Source organism: Ciconia boyciana, chromosome 1 (genome assembly GCF_034638445.1).
Source record: "Ciconia boyciana chromosome 1, ASM3463844v1, whole genome shotgun sequence".
Classification (NCBI taxonomy): Eukaryota; Metazoa; Chordata; class Aves; order Ciconiiformes; family Ciconiidae; genus Ciconia; species Ciconia boyciana.
The window spans coordinates 121,544,051-121,556,847 of record NC_132934.1 but is presented as its reverse complement, the minus strand read 5'-3'; the positions used below and the strand labels follow the sequence as shown (position 1 = coordinate 121,556,847).

Genomic DNA, 12,797 nt, shown 5'->3' with positions numbered 1-12,797 from the left:
TTTTCACTGGGCAGACCTCTTTATCTCAGGATAGTGAAGCTGCACTGATGATGGACTATGCTGCAGCCATGGACAGCTCCTGCAAAGAAGTAGATCCACCCACTGTGGAGGAAGCTGTTGCAAAAGTCACCCCTGATGAAAAGCTATCGTTAGGTGCTTCAGAAATAGTACCTGATACTGACCCACAGCAAAGTGCCCATAAGACTTGGGATTTGGAGAACGGCAGCCAACAGTGGGACACCAACACGCTCTTAGACCAGACCTGTGAAGAAATATCTGGGAGCTCATTAAGTGTTTCAGAAACTGGGAGCATGAAAAAATCTAAAGGTATGTGATCCTTACCTCTGCTTTAGTGAATGACTGCTTCTGCTGCATAATTGGCAGTGTCATGCAACACTGTAGCAGTTCATCCTTTCTTACTGATTTCTGTCCTTAAACTCCTTGTGATTGTGGTGTTGGTTGAAGCTGTCTACTAGCAGCCATAAAGAGTGCAGTCCTCTGGCTCTGGAAGACATGGCAGGCTCTCTTACACTCCCCTCCATCAGGAAACAGAAGGGCTCACCCTTAGAAGTTGAAGGGCAGCTCACTAAGCCCAACTCGGTTATCTGGGCAAGAAATAACTAGCCACATTGTCAATTCCTCGATGAAAACATGTTCTTATAAACAAGGACTTGTGCTATATTAGCAGCCCCATTACTAACATGAAAATGGCAGGGTTCCACGGTTGCTTTCTGGTATGTTTCTTCTTCACATCTCTGAGCACAAGACTCCCCTCCCCTCACTAAAGTGTGCTTTCAGGAAGCACCACGGCTAAACCAGAAGTACACTCACTCTTAACTGCCTTGTGAACAGTTTCTCCCTTTTCACTGATTTCATTAATACGTAGTTTGCTAAAGAAAATGGAATAAAGGGTAGTTTAATAAGTAAAGGGTCAGGTCATTTTGCTTATGTAGTTACACAGCTGGATAGCTGCAGATTGAAAATGTCATAGGATCCTTTGTGTTTCCTTTCTAAATCCATTAACCTCTGAGACTGTAGCACTAGTTTGTGGCTAAGTGGTAAACACAGGGGCTGTTAGGAAGTCTGACACAAGAGCCAGTGCAGTGGACTATGTGCTGAAGACGTGGCACACCAGTCTCATGGGCTGCACATTGAAGTTGCAAAAATTGTTGTGTTTCTCACCCATCCATCCCTCTCTTGCTTTATTATTTTCTATTCTTTCCTTACCCAGAGATACTGTAAAATGGCTTACTACAAAAGCTCAGTGTATTACTAGATTTTTGTAATCCCCCCTGCACAAGGCATACACTGGACCTCTTTGCCAGGGCTCTCCCTTAAAGCATCGAGGTTTTCTGGCCTTCTTGCAGCTGTATTGCTCCACGTGATAGATCAGGATGGTACAACAACAATCAATTTGACATAGATGGTCAGGCATTGGAAAGTTTTGTGTGTGTTTAGGGTGGGGGAAGAGGCTTAATTGTGAAGGGATGTCTCATTTGGAGCCTGGAAAAGTGTAGGAAGCTGTATGAGATTTTGCAAAACCTCTGGACTCTTCTTTAACAAGCAAGTGGAAGTTTGAATTCTAAAACAAGCAAGTGGAAGTTTGTATGTGAACTGTTGTCTAGTTTTCTTTTCCCTGTGCAGTATGTTGCAAAGAGATCAGGCTTCTAAAGATCCTGTTTACACGGTGTAGTATAGAACTGCTAAAAAGTGCGAAGTATCTCTTATATTTGAGAGTTGTCTCATCTTGAAAAAATATTTTTAAAAAATGCTCTCAAATCCCTTTCTTTATATACAGATCTCTTCATGGAAGTCTTATATCTCTGCTTTGTCATAGCTGAGTAGCATTTTATGGAGTCAGACGGGAAAACATTTCCATATTTCCAACCCCCTGCCTTCAGTTAGCTTTGAATAGTTCAAGGTTTCTGTTTTGTCAAACACTTCCCCTTTAAAAAAAAAAAGCACACTAAATCAAATACAACAACAAAAAAACTCCAAAAACCCCAAACAAAACAAAACTCCCCTCTGCTTTAAAAAGCCTTGTGTATGGTATTAATGTCTTAAAGTTAGCACTGTATGTCTTTTTTTTTTCCTACTCTTGCATATTTTTGTTTTTTACCTTTCTGACTTCCTCTTTCTTACCCATTCCCTTTTATAAACGTAAGAGGACTACTGTGCCAACCAGAATTAATTACCTACACAGTAAGTTATTTTTGTCTTATTTTTTTAAGAAAATGTAGCTTTACAATGGTACACTCATTGTAAAAACTGAAGCAAAACATAGTTTGGCACCCGTTTTCTTCTTCCCCCATCCATTTCTTTCCTCCCTCCAAAATTACCTTCCTGTGCTCAAGTGTCTTAGCAGACAAGTCTGCTGTAACAGATCGTTCTTCTGGTGGTCGTGCTGTCCAGGTGGATCATGCAGAATGGACAGCAAGAAAGGCTTGGAGGGGTGCTCTACATTCCTGATCTCTCTCCATCATGCCCATTCTTGTAGTATCTGGTTATCAATCAAACATCTGCTCATGCAAACCATGTGTGACCCCATAACTGTATATGCATATGCAGAATGCTTATTTTAAAACCTGCTGCTTACAGTTTTGTAGATCTCTCTTCTAGCCTAACTCATAGAGCTACAAGGACCTTAGCAGGTATTTACAAAATCACTTGGATAAAAACTGTTTTGGAAGTTGGGAAGGAATGGAAAAGGTGATCTCTATTCGTATCCCTGTAGATGTGGAAGGAAATCTTCCTTCATTAATAAAAATGAGATTCAGAAGTGATCCTAGCCCCACAAGCATTTTCAGAACACCCTAAACTAGTGCACAGGAGCCTATGAAGACTAGTCAGTCTGTACAGCACTCTTGACATGCTCTCTGCTTATCTCCTGGTGTTAGGGACAGAGTTGGCATATGGATCCTGTTGAACTCGAGAAGTAAGCATGCAAATAGCACGAGCATCGCCAAGCTTGTGATTTGCCCTACCCTGCCTTCTTAGCAGGGGTGCATGCCTCCACAACAGCTGGAGCCACTGTCAGGCAGCACGTACCAAACTGGCTAGAGACTGATGAGTGGCAGTGGGGTTGTGGCAAGCTTCCAGGTAGCAATGACCTCACTACCTCCGAAAACACAGAGAGCCTTCATGTCGAGGGGCTGCTGCCTGTGCTGAGCCTGTGCTGCTCTCAGGGAAGCACTACCTGCAGTTTTCCAGCTGCAGCGAGTTGTCCCAGGCCACCGGCACAATTTTTGCAGCATTCTTGGGTCGGTTCTATTTCCTAGTATAGGAAATCACTCTGAATGGATAGGACAAAATAGCTGCTTATGGATAAACCCTTCTGTCCTACTCCTTCTTTTGGCACAGCTTCAGCTGCAGCTGCCAAGACTGCTGGGCAGAACAGCTGACTGCTAAAACAAAAGCCACACAGCAGCAAGGCATCAATCCCCCCCAGCCTTTGCATATTAACAACTGTCAGTATCATGGGGTTGAACACTGTTTCTTTTATGCTTTTGACAACAGCTTGAAGTGGTACTGCCTTGCCAAAAAGATCAGTCAGAGGGTGATGGGAGAGCAGTCAAGATTCAGATCCATGAGTTACAGTTGCTTTCAGCTGACTTCTGCTTCCATCCCATCATGCCCTGTGAGAAAAGTCTCAGCAGCAGCAAGACAAAACATGCTAGAATATCCTTCCAGGTGCTGAGTGCGTAGTCCTTAAAATACAAAGTAGTAATCCTAAGCACGTTTGTAACTGCTCCAGTCTGAACAAAGAAGCATCTGGCTGTGTGCAACAGAGCTGCCATGAAATACCTATTCTGCAGCTGTCGCTGTGCAAAATGACACGCAGCCTGTGTCAAGTCCTTGGGGAACAAATCTGTAATTCTAGCTATTGCACAGTATCACATGAAATAATTGGTCTGTGTGTTGCTTTTTGTATCCATTTGCAATGGGATGAAAAGCAGAATCAAGACCGTGCAGTGACAGGAATTAATAGCTGAACTGAGAAAGAATCGGGAAACCTGATAGCGGTGCAGGAAGGAGGTGTGGAAGCTTTGCCAGGGAGATGACTGTCCTCAAGTACTAGTCTGACTGCCAGAAGGCTCCTGTGTTGGCTTGCTACCTGGGTCCTCCTTCATTCAAATTGGCTTGTGCCACTTGGACAACAACACTACCCAATTCTGCACAAAACTATTGCTATTTTAACACTGGGCTTATGTACTGACACCAAGCTGAGTATTGCTGGTAGCTCGGAGCGGTGTCCCTGCCACCTGCCACTGAGCTGCCTTAGACATCAGGCATATGTGTGGACGTGGAAAGGGAAGGTGGAATTTGGCAGAACGGTGGCTGCAAAAACAACCTGAGCTCGTAAAGAGAGAAGAGTACTGGTGGTTGGTGTTGGCAACATGAGTCCTGAGTCCCTGGTGAGATGACAGCTGCAATTGCCTTGGCTGCATAATAGGTTTGACATGGGATCAAGGGAAGGAATACAACAAAATAAAGCAACCTAATTTACCGCAGAGGGGATTTGAGCAAATTTCTGAACCTATTGGAAGCAGATGTAATATTATTTTTAATCTGCTTAAAGTGAATTGCTATTCCTAACAGGGTTTTAAAATAGCAAATGCTTTGTGATTGTTATTCTAGGTGGTGCTACCAAATTTGTATAGAATACGTGCTGTCTGGCTTGTATGGCCCTACTGCATGCAGGTTCAGTGCCAGGTACTGTTCTCCGGCACCAACAGTGTCCTTCACCTCAAATTAAAATCCCACCTTCATGTTGTGCATCATGGGCTAGTATTTTCTTTTCAGTTCCTTTGATCTCTGAAACAACAGAGAGTAACATTACTTCCTCTATTTCATTCTTTTTATAAAATATTCTGTGCTTTTATTGTATTGGAAAGATTGGATATGCCTGTTTGACATGTGAGAACCCAGTGTACAACCCACACCCAACGCTGTGCATGTGTATGTTTGAACACTACCATAGCTTTCAGAAGAGCATTTGAAACCAATAAAGTGTAAGGAAGGAGACTTCCACAAGATGTGTGGATTGACTTTAGAAGCTGAAATCAGAGGATTAATATTTGATTGCTCGTAGGCATGTTTCACAGTAGCTTTCCTTCCTTTTCAACAGCATCATTTCTGAAAGAACTGAAGGAAAATTCCTTTTTTCTTTAGTGCTCCTCTAGCAATATATGTGAGCTCTTATCTCCTGAACATTTCTGCTAACTGTACAAGTGTGTGTATGTGCATAGATCTAGAACTACCACAATCTGTCATGATTCAGTTTGCATGATACTTGCATGGAATGAGGAGAAGAGGAGAAATACATACTTCCATGGAGTCTGAATTTCTCAGTGGTGTTCAGCTGGGAGAGAGCTGGATCAACAGCGGGGCAAGGAGGATTCAGTAACATGTAGTGTATGTATGTGTGCCTCTGGCTGAAAGCACGACAATTGCTCGCATTTGCCAATATCTGAAATCACTTGTTCCAAGGTGGAACTCGTACTATTATGGCCTCTAGGTTACAAACCATCAATATTCTTGCTTTAGATTCACCATGCTCTTAGCTTTCTAACATTGTTTGAATAGTTACCAGCGTGATGCTTAAACTGGAAATGTTAAGACCAAGGCTTTTTTCAGTCGTGCTGCAGTTACAATTAAAGCTGAGCTCCAAGAGGAAAGCAGCCTGTTCTGTCTAAAGTGTCCTGCACCTCTGCTGTTTGCTTCCGCAGGTGGGATTTTGAAAAAAAGCGCGAAGCTCTTTTTCCGCCGGCGACATCATCAGAAGGATCCAGGAATGAGTCAATCGCACAACGATCTTGTCTACCTGCAGCAGCCACTGTCAGAGGAAACGCGCAAGAAGGGAGGCACGCTTTCACGTATTCTGAACAGAAAGCTCCTTTCCAAAAACAAAAGCAAGAACAAACTGAATGGTGCTTCAGCAGAACCATACGTATAGGACTGAACACTCTCTGATGGGATACTTGCACATCAGTTGACCATTTGTTTACAGAGCAGTACTAGAGAATACAAATACAGCTGATGACTTGCATAAAATGATGTTCACTAATACAGTGGTCCAGAAATAAACAGAAAGCTTGTCTTTTTTGTTTATTTTTCCAGAATGCTTTTTCTGTCTGATTATAAAGTTGCTCCTCCAAATACAAGCAGCGCTAATTGTATCATGACAGCTTTTGGAGGGCCATGTGGTGTATTGTAGAAGATGAAGGAGGATGGGGAATGGTGGGGAGGACCTGCATGTAAGCACATAGTTTACATTAACGGGGAGCTAAGAACTGAAACATCATACCTGCTCTATGACCAAACCACTATAAAGAGAGAAGATACCACTGTGCTTCCTTACTGCAGCCTGGCATAGTAGCAACGCAAGTCTCAACTTGTTTTTCTAGTCAGGTTGAAAGGGAAAAGAGAGACCCAGATCCAGTTTGTATTGTAATTTGGAAACGGGTAAGTTTTCAGAAGCAGAACTAAAATGCTGATTAAGATAGCCTACTGTAATAACTGTAGCCTGCTGTAATAACTGCTCAGTCCATGTAGGTGGAGAGATGCCTTTGATATTAGCCATAAATCAATCAATTATGCAAATACTTATACTAGCGTATTGTTTAACGTTCTGTGCATAAGTTATGCTTAAAAAAACAGAACTTCTTTTAAAGTCTACTTGAGTCTACTCGCAAACAAAACATTTACAAATTCTTATATGTAGCTTTTCCTCCCTGTGTGAGAAGCTGCGTTGCTAATGCAAAAGCCTATCTTATGGCTCTAATTCCTTCTCCCAAGTACTTGTTAGACAAGTATATTAACCATCATATCAAATGCAAAGCTAGGAGCAATAAGCGATGAATAGAGCATATTTAACCCTATAATGCTTTTCATTAAACAGCTTGTTTTACTTGCCACTTACTGAGACCTTAGAAAACACAGTTGTGAAGAGAGCTTTTTAAAAAATAATAATAACAATTCCCTTCATCGTCTTTCAGTTTCTAGATCTACCAGTATTGTCATGTGGTGAGAGGTTGGTTGGGTGAGTTTTTTTTACTTTTTTTCCTCATTAAATATTGCAGCTGGCTCCTTTAAATTGAAAGGAAAATCTGACGAAAGTAAAGGCATAGTTCTTGTTTTGGCTATTTAGAAGAGTAAAATGTCAGTGAGTATTTCACAGGTACCATCTTTTATGCATACCTGTACTTTTCCATCGTCTACATTCCTACTGAGGACAAAGAACCAAGCCTGTTCTCTTTAGCCAAGAAAAACATCCATTCCATCTAAATTACTGACATGAATGGATGATAGATTTGTGCCTGCTTTGCCAACAGTGTTTCCCCCCCTCCCTTTCCTCCCCTTAAGACATCCAACACTGGCAGATATTTGGGCTTTCAATTTAAACCATTCTTCAAAAGTAGAAAGTCACTGAAGAACAGAAACACATTCAAAACTTCTGATGGATTCTAGATTCCTTGGTAAATACTTTTACAAAGAATGTACAAGTAGAGGGGGTTTGGTTTCTTTTTTACCAAGAAAATACTAGAAAAAATGAACTGTCAAAATCTTTTAACTGAGCCTACTGTTTAAAAATACTGTTTATGTGTAACCTCCTAAAATCACTGTGGTAGTACAGCAGTCCAGACTATCAAATAGTTGTACGTTTAAGCATGCTGCTTATTATGAAAACACTTGAAGGCATTTTAATATTCTGTGTTTTGAAAATTGGTTACAAATGAGTCTTCTAGAGCTGTAACGTGCTTAGAAATCCCAGTTCAGTAATACAGGTTTGTCCAGCTTGAACGTGCTTGAACAATTTGTTTATTGTCAATTTAATACGAAGTAGAAGTTAGGTTCTTCATTTGTTCTACAGTGGTTCATGATATGAGCATTAAAAAACCTGATGTTACGTTCTCTCAACATACACTTTTTCCCTTGACTTTACTAGGAGCTCTTTTCATGCCGGGGCAGTGTGGGGGGTCAAATCCCTGCCGTCTTTTAAATGCTCACTCTTCTTTGCTGAAGGAGAAAACCACAACTAGTCACTGAGTTCAAGAAATCAAAGTGAGACTGAGCTCCATGGGTAGCACCCCCTTACGCTAAAAGTGAAGAGCTGTGGAATTGGGAAAGTAAAGGGAGCAGGTGTAACACTACTTGAAGTCTCCTTAAATTACTGAACTGGGATTTTAATATACAGAAGCTTTATCATGTACTGTAGAATGGGGTGGAAATAACAGTGAATAACTTGCAGAATATAGGAGTAGGGTTTGCTTGTAGCTTACCCCAAAGAACAGATACATACTGAAGTGGTTTTTTGGTTCCTCTTTCTTAAGGTCTTGGTGATTGCCTAAATGCATGTCTTGATGGTGGGAACGAGAACATTCTATACTGAAAACTGTGTGAAGGTTTGGGCTCATATATATTGAGAGAGAATGAATTCTTAAGATGAGGAAAGCAAGGCATTCGGGGTAAAAAGGGAATCTTGGTTTTTAATTGCCTTCACTCCTCAGGAGTGAAACGATGTTTTGATGTTTGAACTCTATATCTGGCTGGTGTGTTCCTCACCTTTTCCTACTCCTCTACAAATAATATATGTCCTGTTGTAAAAACAAGCTAAAGTACTAAACACAAAGGGAGAATTGAGTTGCTCAGTCGTGATAACCCCAAAGGCCCATAATAATGAGTCCCATTCCCACCTTCCGAGACAATTAGGTTGTCATTTAAGATCAGGAGATCTGAGTATGTACATTTTTTGTGTACTAGTATTTAGGTCAGTGTGAGTTGGGTCCTGACAACCAACGGGAGCTATGCTACAGGTTTGGGTCAGGAAGACTGGATTTGTAAACTGGCATAACTAACACTGCGATGTATCCTGTCAGGTGCCGCATATTTCCTGTGCAGTTGTATGAAGGGTGCTGGAGGGAATCATTTTGCTCTTTTATGTTTTGCATTCTTCATAATTTTAATAACTACACATTTGAACAGTAGAACAAATCTCTGCATGATATTACACTGAAAAATTCTTGTTTTCTGTCTTCCAATTTAATTCCTTCAGAACAATAGCTTGGAAACAACCTGTGAAATCTTTCTTCCTTTTTGCCTCTTTTCTTACACTTTTGTGTTTCTAGATGTTCTGTACAGCAAAGAAGGCATGGTATTTATTTTATGAGGACTAAGAGATGAAAGCTTGCTTTTCCTGTCTAAAGAATTTTTCTGCCCGTAATTGAATCTTCTTAATCTGTGTTTGTGGTTTGTTTTGCTTTATGGCTTTTTAGCTTTTCATCTGCCTTGATGGAGACAACCTGCATCCTTACCTAACCAAGATTTGCCTTGGCTTTAGTGTGAATTTTGACAGAGTAAGTAGTACAAGAGTTAAATTTCTCTTTGTAGATTAAAGCAATAAAACTACCTACTATCTCAAGTGTGAATACAATCTAGGTAACTTTCTTAAAGTGACTGAGAACACTTTAAAAGTCACTTTAAAGAGGAGGGGGTCCTTTATCCCTAGGTGACCAGTATTTCATATCCAATTCACCCCAGGAAGAAAGGACAGTCATTTCACTCCTAACTATATATGAAACTTGTGAATCTTAGGCAGCAGGAAGGAGAAGGGTTGCCAAAGTGGAAAAAAGTTTGTATTAATTTAAAAAGAAAAATACCTTTGGCAAACTTCTTTGACTTAATGGACAGGTCATAAACTGTGCAGGCATAAATACTGGGCTTTATTCTTATGCTTTCTGTTAGATTTTCTTTTTCCCCTGCTTTCCTTGGGAGAGAGACTGGGGCTCCAGGTCATACAGACCTGTAGTTACTGTCTGGCTCTTGAGAGGACTTGGCTTCCAGCGCTGCTTTTTTCAAGGTGTTCTATTGCCTGGCAATGATACCAGTTTTGAGGATCGCTGAAATTTTACAGCATTTCCTGGTATTGCATCTCCTTGCTGGTTCTAGGTGGTTTTCAAGTGAAAGCTTTCTGCTGTGTATTTCTTGTAAAGTTTTGGTGTTCTTTATATGCAAAGTATCATAGCAAAAAGCAAAGTCGACCACATAAAATGCTACCAAATGTGTATGGGGAAGGAAAATAAGAGTCTTGCTCTTGTTTTAACATCTTTTTCAGCTCTGGTAGCCCTAGGTGTTAGAAGCAGCAAGAGCTCTATACAAGGTGGGAGCCACGTGACTTTTTCATTTTAGTTTATTGCAGTTTTTGAATTGTAGAGCTGAAGTTTGCGATAAGTGCTTATCCTGGTACAGAATTAAGTATACCGTAGCTCCGGGCTAAGACATTCCCAGTGTGAGTGGGAACAGCTGACCTCATGCTTTGACCTCCACAGGACCTAAGTGGATTTATTCATGTGTTTAAAGTCAGCATATGCTTCTGTACATTGCTAAGCCACAGTCTTGGTGACAAACAACTCAAGATTAACTATATAACAAGGGTGATTAAGTTAAGGGTGAACAATATCATTTCACTCAGGATATCCAAACTGTTACTATGCAAGGTGCTGGCATGGTGTGAAAGTACCTGGGAAGGATGGGTCTGAGGTCTTTCCAATACTATAACTCTGTATTTCCCAATAATGTATTATGCTCTGATATTCCAGGTGGGGTAAAACATTTTTTTTCTAGCATTCAACTGTGATAGTCACTTCTTCTGTGGTGGTTTGTTTTTTTCTTTTTTCTGTGTGTACACAAAATTAAGTTGGTGCAATTAAGAAGTCTATGATGTACAGATTTATTAGATCACTAAAAAGCCTGAGAAGAGGATTTTTTAAAGAAATAACTACTGCTGTACATACAATAAAAGCCAATTGTCTGTGTGTAGTGTGCTGTCCTACATACCTAGTCAGCCAAGCGTAACAGATGGTTTTCTACTCTCCTTCACTAATTTGACCTGTTGCTTAACACAGTCCATTTACTTGTTTATTCAGGAGCAGAGTTCTCCACCTACGCTGCGCTGGCACTGTGGGTTGTTTCTGATAACCCCGGCCACATCAGGCGGCCCTTTCTTGTGCCTTGAGAAATCGCCTGAAACATGGAATCGGTGGGAATCTAATGGAAGAAGGAATTGTGGAACTCATTGTAGTTACTCATTATTTTTCTCTCAGTTATGTTGTTCTATCCTGAAACCATCTGTAATTTCGGGGACAAAGGGGAGGAGTGTTAGGGCCTAGATCCTCTATAGAAGACACCAGTACTAAAATAAGCACAGCCTGGAAATAAGGTTCTCTTGTGATCATTTTACTGAAACAGTTATGTTCTCAATTAATGCTGCCACAAAGCCCTACCAGACGGAGGGGGGGGAAAAAAACAACTTTTGGGTTTTTTTTTAATTTTTAAATTAAAATTTTAAACACCAAAAATAGGCATTCACATGAAAATAGCCATGATAGTGGTTTTATTTCCCTTCCCAAAGTGAGTGCTGTACCTTCTTTTGCAAGGAAATTGTATGTTACCTTACTGGGAGTTACTGCCTGCATTTCTATGCCTGTTTATTTCATATTCTTGAAGTGCTTAGCTGAAATTTCCTAATAGTCTCCCAACAAACCTTCTTACTTTTCCTTACTGCTGTCATCTTGGGTGAGGTTTTTTAACTTGTGTGATGCCATTCGTATACACTAGCAAAAGTGACAAGACCTATCAGAGCCAGAGCAGGAAATGGATGTAGCACTAAGTCTGGCACCATGCTCTTTCCTCCAGTTCATCATTCTTAAACAATGAATGGAAGGGATCTTAATTTTTTTTCATCTCTCTGCCCCAGCGAGCCTGGTGTAAGATGCAAGTCCACAGTCTGATGTTAACTCTGCAGAAAGGTAGGAATGCTGACCAAAAAAAATACAGAAATTATTTTGGAGCTGCTGGATCCAGACTCACATGCATTGTAAATCCAGACTGCTTCAGCTACGAAACATACAGATAGCTATTCTGAATTAGTTAATACTTATTCTGACACAAAGTGAATGCCCTTTGTGCACTGGATGCTGGAGAAACCTAGGCAGAGGCCCAAAGACAGCATTGTGGATGTTAATATGCACTGAGATGTACAGGGAAAATAAGTAAAAGCAGAGTGTACAGAACTAAAGGCCAGTCGGCTTCAGTCTTTGAAAAAGCCAATGACCTGTACATACGGTTAGATCCTTGAAAAATTCCCCTTATTACTCCTGTGCTCATTGAAAACTTTTGGTGAGTCATTTTTAAAGAATAAACTGTTCCCCCTCCTTAAATTAACATTGTTTTACCAAGAAGCAACATTTTCAAAAGTCAAATGCTGCATTGTTTCAGTTTACCCAAGCACTTAAAAAGAAGAGAGTCACGATACAAGACTTCTTAAAAAGAAGAGAGTCACTACACGTTCCTCTTGAAACTGGGTACTTGTGCAGGGGACGTGGGATGGGTAAGGTGAGAAGTGAGAAAGGGCCTGGCCTTAGGCAACTGTTAAAGGCGTAGCTGTGAGAAGAGCATATCCCCTGGAGAGGACAGAGCTGGCGCCTGCTTTCCATCATCTTGGAATCTTCAGCGGTGCTCTTACTGTGAAGAGTGGCCAGTCGCACCACAGCGGCAGGGAGCACTGCATAAGGCTCTGGAGGGACTCCATTGTAGGCGACACTTCTTACTGGAGGTAAAAGCTGGGGCGTCTTGCTGGAATACATAAAGTGTAGGTACTTCTTGGCCCTGGCCTCTGCCCCTGGAGGGGTGTTCTTGGCTGCGCAGCACATGTTTCAGCTGGGAGAGGGGCGAGCACCACAGTAACCCGAACTGGGGGCTTAAAACCCCTTGAGCTGAGGAGGGCACCGAGTCCACGT

The 12,797-nt window shown here is 41.2% G+C and overlaps 1 protein-coding gene across 2 annotated transcripts in view; it reads left to right on the top strand.

Annotated features, from left to right (window-relative positions):
• C2CD2 (C2 calcium dependent domain containing 2) overlaps window positions 1-10,831 on the top strand; it is a 43,442-nt gene extending 32,611 nt beyond the window's left edge. Inside the window, exons 11-12 of one of the 2 annotated variants that reach the window (XM_072846969.1) lie at window positions 15-327; window positions 5,730-10,831. In XM_072846969.1, the coding sequence (XP_072703070.1) occupies window positions 15-327; window positions 5,730-5,956 (540 nt within the window). In that variant the 3' untranslated portion in view covers window positions 5,957-10,831. The remainder of the gene's footprint in view (window positions 1-14; window positions 328-5,729) is intronic. The other variant, XM_072846959.1, reaches the window with a different exon arrangement.
• Window positions 10,832-12,797: the final 1,966 nt, after the last annotated feature.